At 47.8% G+C, this 25187-nt stretch overlaps 2 protein-coding genes across 2 annotated transcripts in view; one reads left to right on the forward strand and one right to left on the reverse strand.

The window, feature by feature from the left end:
- The window catches only part of TRIM24 (tripartite motif containing 24), a 66080-nt gene extending 58731 nt beyond the window's left edge, over positions 1 to 7349 (forward strand). Inside the window, exons 17-19 of the mRNA XM_075428562.1 lie at positions 1006 to 1080; positions 2282 to 2431; positions 3260 to 7349. Of these exons, the coding sequence (XP_075284677.1) occupies positions 1006 to 1080; positions 2282 to 2431; positions 3260 to 3469 (435 nt within the window). The 3' untranslated portion in view covers positions 3470 to 7349. The remainder of the gene's footprint in view (positions 1 to 1005; positions 1081 to 2281; positions 2432 to 3259) is intronic.
- A 431-nt stretch (positions 7350 to 7780) lies between these two features.
- SVOPL (SVOP like) lies at positions 7781 to 24581 on the reverse strand. The gene is made up of 14 exons (XM_009944332.2): positions 24503 to 24581; positions 23306 to 23397; positions 22164 to 22262; positions 21076 to 21147; positions 20853 to 20977; positions 19497 to 19560; positions 17366 to 17491; positions 15828 to 15956; positions 14126 to 14199; positions 12339 to 12541; positions 11202 to 11313; positions 10055 to 10136; positions 8330 to 8419; positions 7781 to 7936 (listed from the first exon to the last, which is right to left on the reverse strand). The coding sequence occupies exons 1-14, from the start codon at positions 24579 to 24581 to the stop codon at positions 7781 to 7783; spliced, it is 1503 nt and encodes a 500-aa protein (XP_009942634.2).
- Positions 24582 to 25187: the final 606 nt, after the last annotated feature.

Consider the following 25187-nt stretch of genomic DNA (forward strand, 5'->3'; position numbering starts at 1 on the left):
CAGATTAACACAAGCCTCTGGGAACAACTGCTGTCCTTTTGCAGCTTTCTGGTGAAAAAGCTACAAAGCAAGCAGTGGGTCTCCAACTTTTGTTTTTGCCTTAAAGCTCAGCATTAAAAGAAGAAAACGATGCCTTTGAGCAGACAGTTCAACTTCTTAACAGAATCTTAGGGTTCTTGGTGGGGTTTTTTGGGGGGAGGGTTGCCTTTTTTGATTTTGCTTATTTCTTTGTACTTGTTTTATTATTATTTAAAACATTTTTTAGCAGTTTTGAGCTGTATTGGAAACTTGCAGCAGTGTTTTACTTGGTTTCAGTTGGCCAGTTGTGTAAACACACTGAAATTAGTGTTTTATTTGGGGGTCGTAGTCTATCTGTAGAACCATTATTTACGTGTGCTGCTATCTGAAAGGAAAAAAGCTAGCTCTGTTTGTATTTTGCTTTAACTGGAAGTTATAAAAATGTAAGTTATGAGTCCTTTATTCTGATAAAGGATCAGCAAGCATAAAATCACACTAAACTATTTTTAGAATCTCTTTCAAGGCTTAAGATCCAGTTTAATATATTTGGATACACAAAGCAAAGATGTTCCTTCCTACTGCTAACAAAAAGCACTGTAGGCGTTGCAGTTACAGAGCAGTTATACCCAGATCAGGAAAAATATTAACTGCTATCTCTGAGTATTTGTGGAGCACTAAGAGCCATGTGTGTTCTTTTTTTTCCCTGAAATGTCTGCTGGGCTCAGCAAATGCTGAATAACACTGTTACTAACTGTATGAGGTTTCATAGCATGCATTTGAGAGTTGATATATCTATTGCAGAGAAGGAACACAGTAGGCCACTAGTTACGACAATTAATCTTGCTTCCAAATACAGTTTCTGTGCTCACTTTTCTGCTTAGGGGCTGGGAGAGTGCTGAGCATCTGTCTGGTATTCTCTGTAGTTTATTTTAGAATAAATCACGTATGATTCTCTAATTATTTTGGTATCTATTTTTCTTGACACAGAAGTGTGAAAGACTGCTGCTATACCTCTACTGTCATGAAATGAGTCTTGCTTTTCAGGATCCAGTTTCTCCCACAGTATGTACCTCACTTCTGTCCATTTTATGTCAGTAGCATAACTGGCATGTTTCTAACGGCATTTTTATGTCCCATCACGGTCCGTTATCAGAAGTCAAGTTTCCCAGACATTGAGTGTATTAAACGTGTTCAATTTTATTAGGAATGTCTGAAGGCGAGTTAAAAGTTGAAGCACTGGGTTGGAAGGAGATTTGCTGGTAGAATTCCCTGAGAACTGATTTTGCTTAGCACTTCAAAAATAGACACAAGAAGTAAATTCTAACACTGTTAGCGGATTTCACAGTGCTGAGTGATATCACTGAAAAGGTGAATCAGTATATGTTTTGGTTTTTTAAAAATTACCTGATTTTGAGAATTAGAGAAATTGCATTTCTTACTATTAGCTTGAAATTTATTAGTTTAAAATGCTAAATAATCTCTGGGTGCATTAGAAGTCCAAGGATACACAGGAGAGTTATCAGCGTGATCAGATTATAAGTGCCTCTCTTTTATTCTTAAAGACAAATCAGTGGGGAAAGAATTCGTCAATAAATAATATGCTCCTATGCACCCTTTTAATTCCATTTGAATAAGAATTCTTCTTTTGAAGAACATTCCACAGATTTTAATAATAAGGAAGGGTACAAGAGATTAATTGATGAATCATGTGATGGTCATGTATTACTAAATTCCGGTAACATGGCATTTCTCTTAAAATGTGAATCTAGTTAGGAAAAAAGTATTAAAATATTATCATTTGATTTCATACCTTATTTTCTAATTTCTAATTCTTTCTAAAGGAGGAATAAATCTTAAGACCAAAATTCATTTTGAGCAAGCCATATACCATCTCCGTTTGAGTGGGTTGCCAAACTTTTCATATGGTGGTCTTAAGAGTGAAACTTAAAAGGTGGCTACATCCAAAAATAATGTCCAAATCGTATGCTCTATTACGCGTAGTCAATGTAGGTGGGCTTTTAAATTGTTTTTCTTTTATTAAAATAGGCATTAGGATGAGTATATTTTAGCCAGCAAAACTAGCATGCTTCACTGTTATCCCAGAAACTGTCCGCATATACCTTAAAAGCACAATTCTTGTATCTTATAATTTGTACTTTGAAGATGAGACTAAATCTTGCCCTTTCCCTCAGAGCTAAAGGTTTATGAAAGAATAAGTAATGAACATGAGTGCATTTGGTAAAATATTTTGTTCTTCATTTAGGTTCCTGATTACTACAAAATAATCAAAAAGCCGATGGACTTGTCAACTATCAAGAAAAGACTTGAAGTGACCAATTCTTTCTACACAAAGCCAGAAGATTTTGTGGCTGATTTCAGACTGATTTTCCAAAACTGTGCTGAATTTAATGAGGTTAGAAAAGTAGATACTTTATCTGGTTTTGCAGGCATAATTGCTTTCAGGAAAACTGTAGTGGTGGTAGAACTTGCCACACAAGAATTTATTGCATTAAACTTATTTTGATGGTGAGACTGCAGTGAAAACACAGATCACATTTGAAACTACTGCGGTGTTAGATGACTATGCAGTGTAGGTCCTGCCATGGGAGGAAAGAGGCTTGTAACAAACATGCTAGCTGAATGACAGGGCAGCAGGTAAAGAATAGGACAATTGTTTATCATAGAGGTTAGGGGTGGGCATTTGATTTAAAAATTGGTTTAATCCTCCTTGCCTCAAATCTTAAATTCAGTGGGATTTTCATTCTGGGAGGTCTGTACTGACCCGTAAGTCACAATCACTCTTTGCTAGTTGCATGCTGAGTGATTGTTATTATCCCTTGCTGCACGTACAGGAACAGGTGATGAAAAAGATTTAAAAAAAGGTGTACCTATGTATTTCACAGCATAAAACAACTTTTTTTTTCCCTCCCCTTTTTTTTTTTCAGTCAGGGTTCAAGAGTTTTTAGAATCTCTTGATACAGCTTTTAGAAGCCACGCAGAATGACTTTTGTAATTGGCTTCTATAATAATCCATCAGAGAAAAAAAGTCATCGGGGGCGTTGGCCAAAAGATCTATCCTTGACCTCTGTTTTGCAGGCTTGTGCTTTTTGGGACCATGTGTTCCACAGGTGCCATTCTTACAGCTGATTGATTTTTTGTAGTTTATGAGAGCACCTAAAAGACCTAATGTGATCTAAGTGTAAAGCTGTTTTGTGATTGATATTGTTAATTCACCCAACAGCCTGATTCAGAAGTGGCTGATGCTGGCATGAAACTTCAAGCGTACTTTGAAGAACTTCTAAGCAACCTTTATCCTGAGAGAAAGTTCCCTGTACAACCCAGCTGCCAGAGTGAAAAAGATAATCGAGAACTTACTGACGACTCCGATGATGACTTTGTACAGCCCCGGAAAAAACGCCTCAAAGGAGAAGATCGTCAGTTGCCGAAATGAGCCAGAAGTGTTACTATGGAACGCTTTTTTAAAAACTAAGAATATTTATCACTGTTAATTGTGAAAAGGGGAAAAATCATGACTGCTTTGACTTGTAGGTTTGTTGATATTTGCTAGACTTTCTACCCCTTGTCTGAAACACAAAGCTAATGGAGGTCAAGGCATGTGGAGGGCTCCTCTGAAGTTCCAAACTTTCATCATACTTCTGGAGCAGCACAGAAATTGCCATTTGCGTGGTGTGACAGTTGTTTAACTTTGCTTTGAGGAAGAAAAGAAGTTTGTACAGAATTGAACTTTAAAACATTACGTGGCTTCAACATGTGGCTTTCTGAGTTTGAAGAAAATGTGATCTCACCAGACTTTTAATTTTACCAAAGGCATGTGGCTGGCCATAATTTGATTTCTTTGTACTGTATTTAACACAAGCCATGAAAACAGATGGTGTAAAATTATTGTCCTGCAATACTGACTGGTACAATGAAAGCGTAGTTGCCCCCAAAGAAGTTATTGGTAATTTGAAAATGTAAGGGAGAGTGTATTAAAAATAACTTTTAAAAAAAAATTGTTTGAGAGTTTTTAACAGAGGAAGGAAAGGACAGAATACTTTGTTTTGTACCATTTTTCTCACCACCAGCAAGAAACATTGGTATTCTTGTACTGTTTTGTTTAACAGATGTCTCAAGTTTGAGGTACCTCTGTTAATGAAGTTGATGGCAAAGTCTTGGAAGGGAAAAATGTTTGCTTGCAACTATCAGTCAGTCTTTGTGTGTATTTAGAGGGGGAAAAAAGCATCCTTTCTGTCCACAAGCTCTTGTTGTTTTTCCAAATTTGTAAATATGTTGTTATCAGAATGCAACCAGCATCGTTATGCACTTGGAAGTACACAAGTTTGAAGAGGTGGAGAAAAAAAGAAAGATACTGCTCTCCAACCCCTTTGTTTGTCCCTATTAAAATCATCAGAAGGTGAGGACAAATTATGCTTTTTGTTCTGTCTACTTTACAGGCGCACTGACAACGATATAGATGGTTGTTTCTGCCCTCAGAGACTGCAGAGTTAGAGATGCATCCGCAGTTGCTCCAGCCGTTGGTTTATACTCTTCATTTGTGTCATCTTAAATGGAAACTGAGTTTTGAAGAGAGTAGGCAGCCTTTTGGATTAATTGAGCTCTGATTGTGCCAGCATTTTGCAGATGGAATTGTGAAGACATCTGAGTGTATGCAAGCCTGCTTTTGACTTGCTATGTAGCACCGGTTGGGAGCTGGGGATAGATCTTTGAAGAGACGGGACAAAAGTGCTGCTGGTGCCTCCCTGCTGTGTACTTGCACGCTCAGGAAAAGGCTGGGTTTTTCGGTGAGAGGCCCGCCTGCCTTTGTCACAGGGTGGCACTACACACGTGAATGTCGTGGACACTGGATACTTCGAAAAAACACCCAGTTGTGTTTGCAGCAGGCCTTTGACATAGCTTTTGAAATGCCACGAGCATGTGGTTGATTTTTTAAGCTGCCCAGAGTAAACATTCATTTTCCCATTTTCCTTCTCTTTTTTTTTTTGTTCTGTTTGTTTGGTTTGTTTTTTTTTTTTTTTTCCCCAGAAAGTTTTTATTACCTGAAGAGAGTTGCTTGTAGCAGAAGTTTTAACATCCCAGAGTACCAGGGAAACCATTCTAACAATACAAATGTGAGCAGTGCGCACTCGTGGAGCACAGACTTAAGACGCAATGCCATTGCAACATTTGAAGTCTGAAAGGTCTAGCAATGGCTAAAAATCACCAAGTTTAACGGGGCTTCCCAAGGAAGGTGCTGTGTGTGTCTCTGGACCGTAAGTTGCAAGCACAGATTTATTAGGTGGCTTAGTGCATTTAGAGGTGAAGTTAGACGCCTGTACAGCTTCACACTCAAGTTGTTCTCCCAGTGGAAGATACTGGGGAGAGGAGCATAGATGCAGTCCTGCAGTCCAGTTACTCACCTGTCTGCTGTAAACTGTTTGAAAATATCTCTGTTTAATCCGCTAAGAAAATCTGACTCAACTTTTGTTTTGTGGTCTTGAATGTCACCTTAAGAATCTTCAGAAATTGTCCCTGCAATGAGGTTTGAGATTTAACTACTTTAATGCAGATGATGTATGCACAAATAGTTGAGGAATGCTGTTTTGTTTTTAAAGCAAATCACTGTATTCTTTCAAGCCGCTGTGGCAAAGACCGTGTCTACTTTGTGCATTTTCCCTCCCTTTGCCTCAATCCACTGAATGATGGACTGTTTCCTCCCTCTTCTTTTTTTTTGTGTGTGTGTGATTTCACTGTGAATAGCACTAGTAGTAAAGAGTCTTCATCTTGCTTCACGGGACAGGTAGAAAGCATCTTTTTATTGAATCATAAGAAAGGGAACGTCCTTGAGAAATTCGCCATTTATCTATACAAACCATAGCTCTTACACTGTTCAGATGGAATTTTTTATAATGGAAATGGTATGGAGAAGCAATCAATATCAAATGCAGCTCACAGGAAATGACAGATTCCAAAGGTTTATTTTCCTTTCCTACCCAGCTGAACATCAAATACTCGCTTTCATTTTACTTGCTAAAAAGGGGAAAGAAAAAAAATACATAAAATTAATAAAATGCACATGAAAACAAACAGAAATGGATACAGGGGAAAATAATATGCATTTGGGTATGTCCAAAAGGTCTCGCCTCTGATAGGCAATCCCCATGACTGCTTTGAGAGGGGACTGATGCTGTCCTAATAAACCGAAATAAGAGTAGATAGCCTTTCCAAACGTCATTGTCTAGATTTCACAAAACGTTACTTACCTATTTTTTATTTAGTTTGTTCGTTTAGACCTAGCTTTAAGGAGCACATTTATTGCCTGGAGCCTTAGGACTAAATGTTGCTGTGTTAAAAGAGCTTTTACATCATGTATTTAAATTCTTGTAGGGATTGAATGACCGTACTGTGTGAGACCCTCCGACAATACGTTCAACACTCATAATTCAGCAGTCCCTGAATGACTACGTACACAAATGTAATCTCTGAAATGACCACGAGATGAGAGTTTACAAGCTGAATTTAAGATCTGATGGTGGCTTCTCTGAGTACGCAACAAGTTCTGCCAATTTTTACTTTTCTGTCCATTTGGCTTGTGCGTGTAAAGGCCAGCAGCTGGAGTTTGTAACTCATATTTGTAGCAAGGAGGATAATAATGCTGCTAAGTCCCCAGGAAAAGGGGGGATCCCATTAAGGAATCGTTACACTCCCATTTATCTTGACCGCTGTTAGCCAAAAGTAATCCAGCTGTAGCTGAATCAAAGCTTTCCTTTTATGTCTAAAGCAGTTTTAGTGAAGTGTTTTGCTTAGTAATTATTATAAATCCAACCATTTGAAGGCCTAAGCGGCTCTCTAGCCTCTCTGCATGGGGTTGAATTTCACCCACAAGGGAAGAAGAAGTTGCTTTGTCCCCTTCCTTACTTCAGCTTGGATTATTTTTTTTCCTCTGGTCTTTTACAGAATATTGTATAGATATTTTAAATAGCATAAAAACATAAAAGACAAGCATTTCTAAAAGGCAAGCATCTAAAGAAGCAGGCAAATATGTTGCTTTTCTGAAATTCCTAAGGTTGACTGAAGCCCACATAAAACAGTTTGATCAAACATCTGTCTAGACTCTCAAAGAATGGATTATTTAGCCCATGGTCTTGTGGTCTATACAGGTGAGACTGGAGAATAACAGGCAGGGTGATGTGGGCGTGCTGGATGCACGGCGTGAAAACTTCCACGCTGGTGTAGCCGAATTGACGAAGCGCAGAACTGCTCACCACCTCCTGTAATTAAACTAGGGCGACTTGTGCATGGGAGGCTGTCTGAAGTTAAATCTTCCCCCCTTAATCTTTGTGCTTCGTGTTCTGGCTGTTTGCTTTAGAGGAAACACTAGTCACGAGGGCTTAGCTACGGGGCTGGTGCATTTGGGGCTTTTGACTACATTTTGATGAAGAAGCGGCTCTAGTAGTTTAAGGTGGTGTACATATCTGCTGATACGGCGCAGGCAGACCAGAACATACGCCTGCGAAGCAGCAACCTTCAGGTTGCTCTGAGGTTCGTACCTCAGAGGTACGAGCAAAGAGGGGCTTGCGCTAGCCGAAGCTAACGTGCTGGCACGAGGTTGGTTCTTTTGTGAGCAACGAGCTTTAGGCAACTGGGGTGACAGTGCTTTAGGCTGCTGTAACAGCACCGTCCTGTGCTTGCCTGTCAGGCCTTATTTTGGCTTATGAACCCTCAGGAGGGTTTGGATTCTGGCCAAATCGTAAGCTGCAAGTTTCTAAACAGGATTTAGAGACAGAGGAGGAGCAGTAATACAAACCTGCAGTGCCCTGCCCTTGGTCTCGATGGGTAGCGTGAACGCAGAGATTGCACAGACGACGCACACGGATGAGAAGAGACACAGGGCCCCGATGAAGGAAGCACTCATGAGAACCTGCGGGCAGAAGAGCAGCTCAGACATCAGCTCAGTGGTATGGGAGACTGGCAGTTAACCAGCAATTAAAGAGTGGAGAAAGGGTCCTGACAAACTCCTGAGAGAACTGACAATAGGAAAACCACGTCTGGTGAACCTAAGAGCTTTCAGAAAGAAACAAATACTAGTGAGCTAAGCTCTGGGAAGAGATTTTTGCAGATCTGTATCTGGCAAAGACCACATAATTACCCTGTATAAACATCAGATAAAGAACTAATGAGTTGGGCAGGGAATTGAATACATCTTTTCAGGGAATTGAATAAATCTTTTTTTTGTGAACTTCAGGGGCATCTTGGTATATTTGATAGGAATGATTGGCATAATGTTTACCAACATTATCAATTGTTCTCTTACTTGTGATATAAATGGGGCCACCATAGCTCCAACCCGGCACAGTGACCCACTTGTTCCCATCCCCAGGGCTCGCATTGTGGTGGGATAAACCTAAAACAGGCCAGAAGGAAGTCGGATTAGTGCAGCAATGACCTCTGATAAGTGTCCTTATTTTTCCCTTTTTTTTTTTTAAATTTCTGTTCAGAGACACCTATTACATTATGAAGGGCAGCTAGTGGGATGAGATATGAAAAGAAATAAAGGCTCCTTTGGGTTTCGTTTGTGCCATTACGAATCTGCCATTTTTTGCCCCAGGTGAAGTTTCAGGGCCAGTCAATCAAAGATGGATGGGATTCCCCTGCTGTTGGCTGCCAGCACCGCCTTTCTCCCAGCTTTGCTGGGCAGCTCACATCAAAGCCACATAGGATAGGCTGGGTGCTAAAGGGAGAATTCAATTTATATTGCCAGGAAAGCAGGAAGAAAGGATATTGTCTGCAGCCTTCAAGACTGCCTATTTATTGGTATCAACAGCACGTTTGTGTAGGAGGAAGAAATAAAACGGATCCCAGTAAGAAACCTCCAAGCTTAGAAGAATGTGCTGTGTGTATTTTCTTTTTCACATCTCCCAAACACCTGTGCCAATAAAACACTTAAGCATGTAATTTGCTTAACTTTAGTTAAGTCCTGTTAATATCAATAGATTTTAGCAAGTATACTCATGTAAGCTTTTGTTTAAATACTTTACTGGGCCAAGCCAAGGGAGGTCAGGTAATTCAAGAAGAGCCCAGGCATGTGGCCGGAAAGGGGATTTCCAAGTTTGGTTTTGATCAGCCGTGAAATTGTGAGTAGTATTGATTTATGATGTGGCCATTGCAGCAATGGTCTGAACATAAACAGCATCCAGTTCAGGAGTATTAAAAGGTTAGTATGTAATCAAGCCTCATGCATTCTTAAATATAGTGTGCTATTCAAAGAAGTATCAGCCCAAGGCAGGGGGAGCTGCTTCTGTTTGCTTTTTATCACTTTACTCAATCTGGAAGGCAATACAGAATCACAGAATGTTCGGGGTTGGAAGGGACCTCTGTGGGTCATCTAGTCCAACCCCCCTGGCAAAGCAGGGTCACCTACAGCAGGCTGCACAGGACCACATCCAGGCGGGTAAATAAATTGAACTACATTAAATTAAATACATTTAACCCCACACAGTTGTTTAAAAAAAACAAACAACAACAACAAAAAAAACCCCAACAATGCGTACTTAACCCACAGAACTCATGGCTCCAAAGTTGTGTGAAGGACAAGCTCCCTGAAGGATGAAAACTATTTGCAGAGCGAAGACAACAATTTCCATTAAGTGAGAAAATACGTACATACTACCTCATATACTACATCATCCCCTAAGGGCTGGGAAAGATTCCTTTCCATGAGAGCCTCTTTTCTGACTTTGCAGGGGTTGGGGAGGGATAAGATTGTGGGTTTTGGAAGATGGTGATACACAAGATTCTCGAAAATAATATCTTGTGGTACCTCACCGAGAGGTCGCTTAGCAGGGCATTCCTCTTCCACCTGCTCTTGTCATCTCCAACTAGTTATCTGATTTCTTCTCTGATCTCACATGGCAAGGAAGTCAGAGATACTTGGTTCAAGAAAGGTGGCTCTAGTCAACAAATACAGCAGCATTGTTGGGTACAGGCCGATGAGCTTTCACGCCCCAGAGCAGCTTAACATACTTTCAGGAGGACCCACCTCTGCGGTGTAAATGTAGATGGTGTTGAAGTTTGCGGAAACCAAGGCACGCAGCATGAAGAGAAACCCGATCATGCCTGTGCTAGAGAGAAAGCCGTGTGGAGCCAAGAGTTAGTATCACTGAACAGTTATCAGCAGAGATGCAACCTGATATATGCGCTGTGCTAAGCCACACCAGCTCAGTATCAGCGCAAGCATAAGGAAAAGTTGATTGCTGACGAGTGTGACCTTTCTTTAGGCATCTTTCACAATGGGCTACTGCATGTTAGGTCTCCTTTAGGCTGGTGTTAGAGGCTGGAGAGAATGAGCTGAACAGGAGTGGAGTAGCTCAACTGGTGCCCTCAGCATTACGATCAAGTCTTCCAGCCCTCACTTTTGGTTCCTCTGTAAAACTGTCACAAGCAAAGATGATGGCCAGGCTCAGTTTCGGGGAAAACTGAAAATAACAATAATAGCAGCCTAGAGGCTAGTGCCTTAGTGACTGACTGCAAGCTTCCCGACAGCGGCTCGTTTATCTGGAGGACTCTCTGCAGCCTCCTGCTCCAGCTCCCAGGTATTTCAGCCAGCCGCAGGGGCCGGTGGCCCGCGGGGCAGGCAGCAGGGCTCTACACTGCTGGCGAGCAGCCGACGGGCTACCGGCCAGTTTAGAGGGAACTTCCACCTGAAGCCATCCCGATTTTCAATAACCGTCAAGTTGTGCCAGCTGGAGAGGGGTCTTTCTTACAGCCCCTCACAAATCAGCCTGGTAGTCACAGCCTTTCCCTTGATGCCTTGAGCTCCTCTTGAAGTGCCTGACTCTACACATTAGAGGAGACATAGGTAGCACTGACAAAAACGAAAAGGCGGGGGGGAGAGGCAGAAAGAAAAATATTGCTTCTTTCTGGCAGGTGTTCTTCATGCCATTTTTAGTTTTCCAGACTGCACTAGAAAGCAGCTAGTTGTATGTGTAGGAAGGCCATGTGGGCTCACCAATGCAAGTGAGCTGCCCCGCGCACCCTGCACCACGGCATCTGCTGCCACAGTGTTCCTGGGAAGAGGAGGGAACCAGAGGGTTTTTTCCCAGGTGTACAAGAATTACTGGCCTGACTGCCCTCTGCCCACAGCATTGCACCCCCCCCAACACCGCCCGCACGCTGAGCGAGACTACCTCGAGGTGCAGATATTGAGGAGAAGAAAGAACAGTGCCGTACATCCCATGGTGATACACAGGCTCAGGCGTCTTCCGAGGAAATTGATGCCGAGAATGTTCAAAGGATTTACTGGAGACAAAGCAAAACTGTAAAATGTTAGGTGACCTAACCATAATGATTGTTTGTCTGTATCGACCTTATGCAGCGTGCCTCAAAAATACCTCTCGGCATCCCCAGTGGCTACCAGGTGCTCAACAAAACGCCCAAACCCCATAATTCTCTTCCTGTACCCAAACCCTGTGATTTGCCCCCTCTGTTTTTTTTTTTTGTCCTTCCTCTCAGAGGATGGAGCCTGTTCTTCTCTGCAGTTGCCCTGTTGCACTACAGCAGGGCACCAATGCCCATCCCAAGCCATGCGTGGCACAGGCAAAGAAAGTGTGGTGAGCACCACAGACCTGGGTGGTTCACCTCCCTCTGGCCACAACCCAGCCAAATGGTGGGGTCCAGAGTGTGCCCCACTGAGCCTCGCCATGAGCTGGGAGCTGAGCAGGCACCTGGGTGCATCCCTGGGCTGGTCCTAGCCCGAGACCCAGCACCTTGCTCCTTTGTAGCTCAGTTGCTGAGAGGTGAACTGGGGGAAATATTGGCCTCCCAGGGGTGTCGTTGCAATACTAGACCCACACGCTGTGCCGGATTCTCTCCCGGGTGCCATGGTGGCCGCCCTGCCACCCTGCAGCGCTCTCAGGCAGGCTGCACCAGGGAGCGTTTCGGTTTGCTATGGCTTTCCAAAAACCACCTGTCTGGGAATTTGGGAAGCCAGGATGGGTCCTGGCAAGTGAGGAGCAGTTTCCCCTGGAGTGCAGCCAAGGCTGTCAGGACACACTAGCTGCGAAGCAGGTCTTTGGCTCTGCTGCTGGAAGGACCCGTGCTGAACTTCAGTCACCCACCTGGGGAGCAATGCCCTCCCCTGCCACCGCCTCGTGGCCCGTGTCCCAGACCTCCACTGGAAGAGCCTCTGCCTGGCAGTTGCCAGAAATGCTGAGGACGTTTTGACCTCTGGCACGTCACAAAATGCATTCAGAGCTGAGAGCCTTGCAGCGAGCGCTGGCCGTGAAAGGGGAATGGCAGGGCAGGGAGAGGGGGGGAGAGGTTACGTGCGATCTCTCCGACTGTGCTGATGATCATGGTCTGGTAGGCAGCGGGCCCGAACAAGTGGCAGTGGCAGGGGCTGCGGCTCTCCTCAGAGTCATCACCGGGGTCCTGCTCCGGTGGGGCCGCGGAGCCACAGATGAGGTCCCGCTCCAGCAGCTCAGCGCTGGCCAAGATGACGCCGTAATACGCGAAAGCTATGCCAAGCCTGTGGGGTGAAACAAAACGCAGCGGTGAGCGACGGGGAAGGTGAGGGAGCTGACATGCAGCAGGTTTGGGGTGCCTTGGAACCCCCGCTGTGTGCACCAGGGCTGCCCCACTGCTCGATGGACCCCCCCCCAGCCTGAGCCCAGCAGCAGCTCGGGCTCCCACTGGGTCACGGATCACCCACCGGGTCACTGGTCACCCCACGCACCACACACTACCTCCTACGTCCACACACCTCTCTTCCTTGGAGAACCCCACCCCAGTTCATTGCTCATCTTTTTGCTCGCCCCTTAGTGCTGTTTCTTGCTTTGCAGCAGGTGAGGGACCTGCTGCGGTCACGCTGGGGACAACGTGCCCCTTCGGTTGCTTTCTTCATGCAGGGCTGTGAGTGGAGACATTTCCAAACCATCCCTGCCTGGGGGACCCTGACCAGGGACCCTCAGCATCAGGCCTCCATGCTTGCTGCTCATATGAAGCAACTGTCCAGGGTTGGGTTTGGTTTCTTTTTCTTTCCCCCCCCAGTCCTTATCCTTTCTGCCCAGGGATTTTAGAAAGGAGTTTTCATTAACTGGCTGGAGATGCTCACATCACACCCTGGCTGGCTGTCAGGAGCACAGCCTTGGTGATGGCAGCCTGGCTGTGTCATTATCAAGTAATTCAGCACACGCCTAATCATAACCAGGCCGAGAAGTAATTTTCACTTTTTTATCCCCCCCCGGCAGTTTCAGACATAAACGGCAGAATCTGGGCTAGGAAACGAGCTGCCTGGGGAGGCGGGGGGGGGGTGGGAATCTGAACCTGAGAACACGCCAACAACTCCTGGGGGGACTAGGAGAGAAAGGATTAAAGAACAAAAAGAAAGATATTTCATAACACTCATACAAGTTGAAGGGAAAAAAAGCATAAAAAATTCAAGGCCTGACTTAGCAACATTTTGGGTCAATGAGTTCCCACGGACCCACTATTTATAGATTTCCATCCCAGACAGCAGAGTCAATGAAACATACATTACCCTTGCATGCAGTTACCAGGAACATGGCACGTGAAACCCGCCTCCTTCAGCCTTCGTTCTCCCCAGTCAGCGGCACTGGCAGCAGTTAATGAGCTCCTGCTGGGGCCCTATTTCACTGGCACACTGGCTGGCCTGCGAAGGTGCTGCCTTCCTCCTCCTCTTGGGAAGAACAGGTTTACACTGGGCGGGGAAGCGGAGCCATGGGCACGGCGCTGGTGCATGCTGCAGGCAGGCGTGGGCTCTCTCCTGCGGCTCTCGCCTGGCTCCCAGCCCACCTTCCCTGAGGAAGCACTCATGGCACCCTGCGCCATCCTGGGTGTCCAGCCTTTTTGTGCCTGTGCTACCAGTGGCTGACACGGGGTGTCCGAGGCATGGTTTGAGACCAGGACAAGACGATGGTGACCAGTGCCCATGTATTCCCTCTCCAGCATCCAAGGATCTGCAGCCACCTCCCGAGGCAGAAGTGGTGCCTCGTAATGGCAGAGCCAGCGGGAGACTTCTGCTCCCTGCCCATGTTCAACTGAGAGAATGAGCTGATAAGGAGGCAAAAGAAAAAAATATTACTTTTTTTACCATATGATCCATATCTGCAAAGTAGTTCTGAGGTATCTGGGGTGAAGGAGGTCCTTGAATCTTCCTCTTCTTTCCTGCAAATCATTTGATGGCAATAGCAGTTTTTAAAAAGGTGCCTTTTATTCAGGGGCAAACGTTCTGCTGCAGCAGCTGGCACCCCAGGCCCCCCCGCCCGCACCCCAGGCTGCCAATGGCGCAGACCGACTGACAGACGGTGCAGCACCCCACCCCATCAGCCCTCCGGAGAGGAAAGCCCCTCTTCCCAAAGGATGCCCACAGGATGCTGCAAAGGATAGAGAGGAGGAGAAGAGACAACCTGAAGCGCAGGACCCCCCCAGCTCCTGGCTGTCTGACCCCAGCATGACCATCATGATGCCAGAGGGGAACCTGGTTGCTGCTGGTTGCACCACATGCTGGGCAGAGGGGCCCAGCGTCCGCTCCTCTGAATGTGGAGCAAGTTTGTGGCCATGTGCTGCTTGCCGGGAGGCCTGAAATGCCGGCGAGTGGAGAGAGAAGCAGGCACGGGGGCCCTGCCCACCCCGCTGCTCCCCAAGAGCCAGCAGCTGCCCCAGCGTCCCACCACCAAGGGGAGATGAGTTCACAGGGATGGTTTTGGTTGCCTTCATTTTTATTTTCCTCACCGTTTGTTAAGCCTGAGAGGGTGCAAACTAACAAAAACCCTTCCCACAGCCAGTGTGGGTCCATTACATAAATTGAATTAAACTACCGGGAAGCTTTAATCCTAATTAATTCCAATACAATAGCACCGTCTTGCATGAATTGCTAAGGACAATGCTTGGTGCCTGCGGGATGGAATAAGCAGCAGAGAGGTCCAGGAAAGGAAATTAGAAGAGCTGGATAATAATTCTAAGGCCTGGACAATAGTTGTGTCTAATCTTCCTCTCTTTGGGGAGGGTCAAAGGAGCCACCTGAGTAAGTCCTCCCACCCTGCAGTCAGCAGGGCCAGGACTGGAGGGAAGGGGAGGGGGGGGGGGTGTTGGTCCTGGCCCTCTGCTCCTCTCCTGCCTCGTGTGCAGCACCCACATCTCCTTTTGGGCATTTTGGTCCAGCAGCAATCAACTTCTGAGCTGTTCATCTGCTTACAGGCAGAAACGGCGGGAGCTCTGGAATGTCCTTTCCTGCTTTGACCCTCTTCTGCTGGTCTGTGGGTCCTCACTGAGCGACCTGGGTCACCGGCACCCAGCGGACAAGCCCGGCCAGGGGCTGGGAGAAGCCTCTGGGAGCGGTGGGTTGACCTCATGGCAGGCATCCTCGGAGCCTGACTGGCTGCAGCCCTGTGAGGGACCCCGATGGCAGGTCCCAGGTCTCAGGGCACAGGGGACACCCCGGGGGACGGATGGGCAATAAGGAAGAATGCGCTTGGCCGGGAGCCCTCTTTGTGGTAAAGGAAGCAAATCTTTTCTCAGCGCGATATTTTTCTGAGCAAACATGAGGAATGCAAAAAAAGGCAGAAAACTCAACTCCATTTTGAGGATCAAGATTACTGTCTCTTCAAGAAAAAAAAAAAAAAAAAGACACCTTCATTATTGCATTCAATAGTTGTTTGGAAAGAAACCAGTCGAGGAGGGGGAAGAGAGGCAGAGCGAGATGTGCTTGGCTGTCCCGCTCCATCCCCGAACCCCAGATGCCAGCAGCCCTGCCCGGGACGGAGGGGCCGGGCAGCGCCGCGGGCTCGGCTTACCTTGGCAGGCTCCCTCAGCACCCCTTCGGGCATCGCCGCCCTGTTCATCTTGGCTATCCTCCGCAGCGTGGCCAGGGCAGCCGCTACGTTTCCCGTGGAGACGTTGTACCGCGCCGACTCCGGGATGAACTGAAAGCAGAGCGGCATCAGAAAGCCTTTCTGCACCTCCCCATCCACCAACCCTACCCACAGCCATCCGTCGTGCCCAGGAGCCCGGCCAGGGTAGCACAGGGCACCGCCTGAACTGGAGCAGCTTTTTGCCTGTCCTCCCGCCCCAGCCATGCCCTGGGGCACCCCTACATGTTCCAGCTCCCCATATCCCATGCTGGGGGGCTGATCCTGCCCAGCAAACCCATTTCTTGGTCCAGCTCCCGGGGTCTGCTATTGAGCTGTCTGCAACAAGCCCTTGGGCCAGAGAGCCAAAGACATAGGTTTAACAAAGACAACCCTTAATTAATTGAAATTCTAGAATGGGATGAGGCACGTATTACTTAAGAAAAAATCTTGGAAGACTCAACAAGGTTGTTAAAAAAGGAAGACATTGATGAAATTTAGGAACAAGCTCACTCATCACTAGCATTTGCAAAGTTCACCTGTACCTGACGCTCTACGCAAAATAAAATACTTTTTTATTAAATCATGGCTCTATTTAATTACAAACAATTACATGTGTATCACTGAAACAGATATGAAAGACTCCTCCTCCTTTTTTAAAGCTATGTATGTTGACTGTGTCTTTTTTACTTCTGGACAAAACACTTTTGCTACCCATTTTTTCTGGCAAAAATAATCAGGGAAACCAAACCTTGAAAATATTCGAGTGGACTTTCACTGCAGTCTTGTATTTGACTGCCCAGGTATTACCCCAGATGGACATGCGCATTTGTTCAGCTGCAGGAAGGGTTTTTACGTCTGCATGACTTGCACCAGCCACAGCTTAGCACTGCAGTGCCCATGAGCACTGTAAGTAGGGATTGTCCACATCACTCCTCACAAATTAGATGGTCCTCTTGTTCGAGGCTGATATTTCTGAAGCATGAGCAGACTTGGGGAAGCTGCAGTTGACCCTGACACCCATTTGCTGTGTGGGCACTTTACCGAGGCTTCTTCCCTCAGCCCTAGCAAAAGTAAAGGCTGAAGAGGATGTGCTGTGACCAGCACTGGACTGAAGATACCGTGATTTTTTTGCACATCCTGTCTAGCCTGTCTTCCTCTCGATGCCTGGCCTGTCACCATCATCTCTGTGTACCCCTGGCAGCCTGGACACTGGAGCCCGGGGTGCTGGAGGGCTGCAGCAGGGCAGCAAAGCCAAGGCATCTCCTGCAGGGTGACACCTCCCCAGCAGCTGGTCTACAGCCCCCCACCCCAGGTCATCGGGACCTTCCCCACACCCCTGGATGAGAGGGCTGCGGTGGTGAAAGGAGGACACAAGGACAGGTCCAGGCTTGTGTGGGGTGGCAGGCAGTGCCTCCTGGTGCCTGGGGAGACACCCGGTTGGTGGCAGTACGTCGGGGAGCGGGGAGAGCGGCTCTTCCTACCTTGAACACCAGAACGAGAAGGATGCCAGGGATGGAGGCGATTCTGATCAGCCACCGCCAGCCGATGGTTGGGTTCACCACTGACGCCAGGCCAATGATTAACAAGGATCCTGCCAACCAAAACACCTTTCGAGGGAAAGGAACAGGTTAAAACACAAAGACGTGGAAAGATTTGTTTATTTTCTTCCCTTCTGGCCTCACAGATAGGTGAGGATCTGTGCTGGGAGCACTGCGATTTAAACCAAGCCATCCCAGTGCCGTCTGAGAAGCTGAGCTTGGGTTGAAGGGAAGAGGGAAAGACAGAAAACGATTTGGGGAGGGATGGCTGAAGATAGCCTTAAGTAGCTCCAGATGGAAACAGGTAACTTGCTGTAGCTACCATTGTACTTTTAGCCGCTTCTTTTGTCCTTTCAGTTTCTTCTCTGCTAATGTTCATGCCCATGAATTTTCCTCTTGTCTAAATCTCTGTGGGGAAGCAGCAGATTTTCAAGCACCAGAGGCAAAACCAGGCCACATTTCCACTGCTGGAAGTTGGTGGGTCTCCAGTAGACTCAATGCCAAGCTATACCAATGGAGAATCTGGCCCCCTGACCTGCAAGTACCTTCCTCCCCGCAGTTCACTTGTTGCCGTTAGGAGACACGTCCCTTTCCAGGGGACCACCCGAGGGAGCTCAGCCAACACAAAGCACAAAGAAATACATAAAAGCCACAGCAAGTTCAGGAGTAATCTGTGGGCAGAAATAACAAATTCTTCTTTTTTATAAACCTTGTATATCTGATGAGACTTTGGTAATGAAGCCCTGGGATCAAACAGGCAGTAATGAAAAGCAAATTATCCCTTCCACCAAGAGTCTGTACAAACACTTTTGGTTCAACAGTCAGACGAATTCATGTGCTCGATGAGGCCTCCGCAGATCATTTGCACATGCAGAAATTGCCCACTGCAGAAATCTGGAGTAAGCAACAGCCTCAGTCACGCTTGCTGTGGTCTTAGCCCAGCAAGTGGTCACAAGCCTCCCAGCACGTCTCAGGCCGAATTTGGGACTGCTATGCTACCCCCATGCTGTGCAGAGCCCCGTGCCATCCCTGGGCACGGTCAGGGAGAGGTGCAGATTAGGACCTCACCTGGGAATCACTTCATTAACCACTTGTTATCATCACCAGGGGTCCAAAGAGAAGTGGGGATGACCCAGGCCCAGAGGGGGCCAGTGGTGCCTCCTGCCCCAGTGCCTGCCCATTGGCACCAGCCCCATTAGAGCAGGCAGCACGGTTATCGATGAGGTGATGGAGAGGCTAGGTGTCAGCCGTCACACAAAGTCATAGAATCACAGAATGGTAAGGGTTGGAAGGGATCTTAAAGATCATCTGGTTCCAACCCCCCTGCCACGGGCAGAGACACCTTCCACCAGACCAGGTTACTCAGAGCTCCATCCAACCTGGCCTTGAACACTGCCGGGGGGGGGCAGCCACAGCTGCTCTGGGCAACCTGTTCCAGTGTTTCACCACCCTCATGGTGAAGAATTTCTTCCTAATATCTAATCTGAATCTGCCCTCTTTTAGTTTACAGCCGTTCCCCCTTGTCCTATCACTACACATCCTTGTGAAAAGTCCCTCTCCATCCTTCCTGTAGGCCCCTTCAGGTACTGGAAGGCTGCTAGAAGGTCACCCCGCAGCCTTCTCTTCTCCAGGCTGAACAGCCCCAAATCCCTCAGCCTGTCCTCACAGGAGAGGTGCTCCAGCCCTCTGATCATCTTCATGGCCCTCCTCTGGACCCGCTCTAACACATCCATATCCTTCTTATGCTGGGGGCTCCAGATCTGGATGCACAGGTGGGCTCTCACGAGAGCGGAGTAAAAGAGCAGAATCACCTCCCTCGACCATGCAACGTCTGGAGCAGCCAATTATTTGAGCAGATACTGCCTCTCTGCTGCAGGCAGCTGCCTGTGCACATCTTTAATAAAGCAGAGGCCATGCTCCAGGAGCAGGAGGCAGCAGGAGCTCACTCGGACCCAAACAAGTGCGAACGCTCTGGGAGAAAGGCTGATGTGCTGGAGACCTGGCTTCTAAACAGCAGCAGGACAAATCTCCTGGGACTCGAGGCTAGAAGAAACAGTAACGTGCTCACTCTTACCTGAGATAAGGGCAACATGTATCCTCGGTATTTGGTGGGCAAAAATTCCGTTTTTATGATAAGCCTAGTGAAAAAGGGGAAAAAAAAATTGCAGAAATACAGCAACAAAGAGAATTTGTACAGTGATCAACTAGCAGTTCAGCTCAGCTCAGCCAGTGCTGGACGTTGCTGCCCACAGACAGAGTACCATCGCTCTTCCACCTCTGACCACCAAGAAACAGGGGATACCTGCTCAATATGCCCTCCACCAAACTACCTACAAGGGAGGTGCATGGCATGAACCTCCTCCAGGCCATGGCTGTAGGGTATGGGCAGGGAAACACCGCAGTCTGTGCACCAGGAAACCCTCGGGAAGGTCCTGTGGGGTCCTTTCAGGTGTGAGCTGTGCTTGCTTAGCTGGAAAGGGAGAGGGGTGGGGAGAGACGCACGTTGGCTCCTTCTACCTCGGCTGCTGAAGTGCCTGACAAAAGATGTGATTTCCCCTGCTCATAGCAGCCTCTGGCCAGGGACTTGGGGCCCTCCTGCAAGGGAAGCAAGCCTGGGAGCTCATCAGATTAACAACCCAGGTGCGTGGTGCCCTCTCCTCCTGACAGCACCCATCTCCCTCCCGTCCTTCGCTTCGGTAAAGGGCTTTTGGGTCAACGCAACCAGCTTTGGGCTTTCCTAGGCAGCAACCAGGCACTGAGGAACCATGCAAGATGCCGAAATGTTGCATTTGTTTCCCTGAGCGAGTCGGAAAAAAATAACTTATTTTGCCAAGCTCCTAGTGAAGTGGTTGTTAATATTGTGAATTTCTCCTCTCCCCCGCCACGTCCCTCTTTCATCCACAACAGTGCAAAAAGTTTCATTCCAGTAAGGGGGAATGTTTTACATTGGTTTGAGAAGAATTTGCTACTTAAGCAGAATTGTGGTGACTCCTTTACAAGGAAGCCTTTGCTCATCTGTTACCTGTCTAATTGTTTTTGTAATATATGTGCTTAATAATCTCTCTGTCACTGGCTTAACGTAAACCAGCTGCCCGCTCTGTTCCCGGGCTTAGGAGTGCCTGGGAACTGCAATTTAGGTTCAATCGACCGGATTCAGTGAAATTGCAGAACCACGTTTTGTTTTAAGGCGGTGTGGGAATTTGCTCCCCTTCCCACTCCCAGCCCCCACGGAGGCCCCTTGGCCGCGGTCTCCGCCAGGTCGCGGCGCAGCATTAGGGAAAGCGGGCGCTCTGTGGGGTCTGGCCAAAACAAGCTGAAGGGTCTTTCTGGGTGTGAACCCAGGAGCTCAGCCCCTCCGGGTCCGCAGGTGCCTCCCCACGACGGCTGGCTTGCCGCTGCCCGTGCCCCGAGGAGCGAAGCACGGCCTTACCCTTGTGCGTGGCCCGACACGCCGCCGCCTACCATGGCCCGCAGGAACACGAACCAGACGTAGGATGGGGCAAACGAGGTCAACAGGGAGAAATAGGCTGCCCAGAGGAACGAGAGCAGCAGAATCTGCAGAAGGGGCAAAATTAGGGTCATCAAACCATGGGCTCAGCCAGCTGCATGATGGGGCTCAGGAAAAGGACGTGCGGCACCCGGCACTCACTCACCTTCCAGCGGCCATACCTGTCGGCCAGGAGCCCAAGCACTATGCTGAAGACCATGTAGCCAAAAAACACCATCTAAGGGGAATTGAAACACTGCTGTGGAAGGCCCACTCCTGGAAGCAGTGGGCAGCTCTGCCCTTACAACCGTGGGCGAGTTGAATGCTTTCCAAGCAGCAGGATGAACTGCAGCGCCCAGAACCACGAGCAAGGTGGCTCTCAGGGGCTGGTTGTCCCAAAAGTGGGATCATTTACCCAGTGTGTGATATGCCAACGTACACACAGAGCAGCGGTATCGTCTTTATCGCATATCTGCACAGATTTGGGTGCTGGGTGATAATTCCACAAAGCTAGCACACCACTTAGCAGAGTCACAAGGACTATATAGTCTTAAAAAACCAAAGAAATTACTCATTACATTCTGGCTGGTTCATCACATTATACACTTATCTTAAAGACATATTCCTTCCTCACTTAACTATGCATGCTCGCGTGCAGGGGGGGTGCAGCCTTTCTGGTTCTGAATGGAGTCGGTGGTCGCGATCTCCCCCTGCCGCCTTTACCTTTTTCCTAGCTACCCCAGATTTTTGTTAACTTCATGCTTCGTCAGCAATCATCCAGCTTTCGGCGCCTTCTGGGCTGGGTGTTCTGCTTCTATCAGTCTGTTAGCTCCTCTTCAAGGGCATCATTGTTAGTAAGGCACGCGTTGTTTATATGAAGTGGTCGCGCCTAAATTAAACAATGTCACTACGACCCAAGCATTTCTGCCCTTATATTACTATGACCTAAGCATTTCTGCCCTATATCACTATGACCTAAGCATTGCTATGACCTGCCTGCTATCAGGTTGACTTCCTCCGTGTAGACACTCACTGCTTCAAGCCTCAAAGCTGAGGGCTGGATGGCAAGGAATTCAAAATAAGAATATGAAGTGCAGGCTTGTTTTGGCCTTACAGCTCTGGGCGCAGATGTGTGCTCATGTTGGCTTGCTTTCTAGTTTTCTACAGTTGTGGTACTTTCCAAAGCCCATGGTGGTACCCTGGACAATGCCTACATAGTGGATGACCTGCATGGGGGTAACACAAGTCACTCACCGTTGTCACTAAAGCCACCTGCCAGTCTGGAAGCTGCCACTCGCATCGGATGAGAGGGGACACAACAGCTATTAGCATGATCTCCATGGCTTCGGCCACCTTCAAGGAAAGGGGGTGCACATTAGCAGGAAGAGAAGCCACAAGGAGCCCACGGGGGAAAGTCCCTCGCTCCTACCAAGCCTGGAGCCAAGGTAGTCCCACAATGTCAAAACAGCCCTGTGAAGCCATGGTCCCTCCACAGTGGTCTGAGCCCTGTGCCTGATCTGGAAGACGTGAGCACTTGGAAACAAGCAGAGGAGGGGAGAAAGGTGCAGCTAGAAAGCTGGAATCTAGGTACACTGTGTATCTAGGAAGGCTGGAAAGACTCATCCTTTGCAGAGAAGACTCCTACCCAGCTGTGCTAGTGGAAGGTCTTCAACTGTCTCTGGAAACCAAGTTGTTTGGTTAGGTACCCAGCTGTGAATTTGGGCCTCTAACAAATAGATGACCTCTTAAAACTGTTTTTGATTAAAATCTTCATTGTTCCATTGGCTGTTTGCCCCAGCAGCTGGCTTCAGTTAAGAAATGAGCCTATCGTTTACACATAGCTAGAGGTTTTTACACCTCAGCTGCAGTGATGCTCATGGATATGTCCCCCATTGCATCTTTACCCCAGCCTGGCTTCAGGCTTTTGCCCCAGGTCCCAGAGCAGACACACCATTTTAATCCAAGACCCTGGCAGTTAGGAGATTTTTCAGGTAGCTAAGGGCGAGAGGAGCACAGCCCTCCCATGCCAGATTGCACAGGGTTTGTGTGCCCTGGGGATGGCATGAAAAATGCCATTGGGAGGCTGAACCTAACCCTCAGGCACTGTTGAAGATGTGCCCCGTCAGTGCTGCCTGACGGGATGGTGCTCCAGGGCAGGCGCCAGGCCAGAATGCTCTGGGCCAACCTGCTCAGCTTTGCCCTGAAATTGGTCTGATATCAGTTGTGGCCGGTATCAATTTTAGCTGAAGATGACTATACCAGAAATCCCGCTTGAGAAGGTATCTGTGAGAAAACTGGGCTGCAACATGCGCCTGTGGTGCTTACGGTTGTTATTGCACAGTAATAAGGAAAACGAGCGATTTTTCAGGCCAGTGCAGGTGGCTGCAGACACCTACCCCAGTGCTGCCCATGATCAGGAAAAGTGCAATGTGGAACTTCCCAAACCCAATGGTTTCCACAGCTTCTTCCACTGTAAATGTCTTCTGCCCTGAAGACCAAAGAGAAAGACAGACAGAGACAAAACAAGACATCAGTCATCAAATTGTACCTCCTCGTTATGAAATGACGACTTTTTTCATACTACTGTGGGAATGCACCAGGAAAAAGTCTGAAAACCTCTACCAGTTGTGCGTCAACTAACCAGCCCCTGGGCACGCTGGTGGCCAGGCACGTCAGGGGGCTGCTGAAACAGCAGCCAGCAGGGAGGAGGGCAGGCTTGGGGGAAGGACAGCCTTGTACTGAGAGACCCCAGCTGCTTCAGAAACCCATGGCTGGGACTGCGTCTGGGCAAAGGTCTGCTCCCTTCCCCTGCCCAAGCTGCGGCGGGGCTCAGCCCCTCTGCACCCCTGGGGTACGGGCCCGCTCGCAGCACAGGCAGTGCAAGCTGGGGGCTGCCCCAGGTCCCAGCCCTGCAAGATGAGCACAGCCAGCGACTCGGGGCTCAATGTCATCTCCTAAACCTTTATTCCGGACTTTTCCACCCATTTTAGGAGCAAACAAAGCATCTCAAGAAAAGGGCTGGGATGGCTTTATAAACAGACCTGGCAGAAAGCTTTCGGTGTATGTATACTGTTAAGCTCTTATTTAGGTAAAGTCATAGCTGCATACATTTTTCTGGCAGGCCATTTATCTCACAACTAAGTAATCTCAAATCCATCAACATTACCTCGGAAGAGAACTTAATGCCAGATTTCAGGACAAATTTATTTTTTTTTCTCCCACATGCAGAACTTTTCATTTTATGCTTCTCTACATTTTCTGTCACTTTAGAATGCCTTTGAAATAGAGTATTTTTTTCTGTTCAAAAACAAATTACCTAACATGAAAGAATCCTTGAATTACAGGTAGAACAAAATAGTTACGCAAAGTGGAGGCCTGAGAAAAACCAAGGCAGCCAGCTCTTCCCCTCTTCCCACCGCCATAGGTAGCAGCCACCAGTCTGGTGGCTGTGATGGGGGGGGAGCAGTACAATGCTGATGCTTGTGGCTCCATGTACAGAGGTTTTAAGTAGCTGGAGTGCCAGAACTGGGGACCCTCCCTCTAGCCTGGCTAAATGAGGACCCAAATTTCTAGTCCTGGCAAAATAAACTCACCTTTTGGGGGTTCTTGTTTCTCCGTGTGGATTTCCTCCAAGCCAATAGCATTTTCTGCCTCTTTCGGTGCAGTGGCCATCCCCGCTCCTGCTGGGGTCTACCGTCACTGTCGGGCAAGGCTGGGATTTAACCGTGAAACCTCCGGACAGTCACAAAGCCATCTGAGCAATAAACCAGCAAAGCAGCATCCCGCGCTGGAGTGGAAACCTTCAGGCAAGCTCAAACATGGGTTTGTTTCAGGCAGCTATTAGAACGTGTCCCTTCCCAGAGTGTGTTTTTTTGTGAAAAATACATAGAAGCATCACAAGGCAAGTTAGCTGAACTGACAGAGATCAGCCATCGCATTGCACTGGATGTTTTTCTGGGAAGTCCAGGGACTGCCTTAGGGAAGGCTGGAGACCTGCTCACACATGAGAGCATGTGATGACTACCCCAGCCCGGAGGTGAGTGAAATGCAGAGGCGGCCAAAAGGTGTTGCATCTCCAAGAGCCAAGACATACAGGACTGGCAGCAGCTTGTCCCTGTCGGAGGCAGAAATTGCCACCCCTTGGGAGCCAGGGTTGAGCAAGGAGTAGAGGTGTAATTGCTCAGCCTTACGAGAGCACGCATGGACACAGAGCCAGCGGGTAGGAACAGCCATGCCGAGGAGCAGGGTGGCCCAGTTGGTGCCCCGAACCCCGGGAGT

Source organism: Opisthocomus hoazin, chromosome 8 (genome assembly GCF_030867145.1).
Source record: "Opisthocomus hoazin isolate bOpiHoa1 chromosome 8, bOpiHoa1.hap1, whole genome shotgun sequence".
NCBI classification, from domain to species: domain Eukaryota; kingdom Metazoa; phylum Chordata; class Aves; order Opisthocomiformes; family Opisthocomidae; genus Opisthocomus; species Opisthocomus hoazin.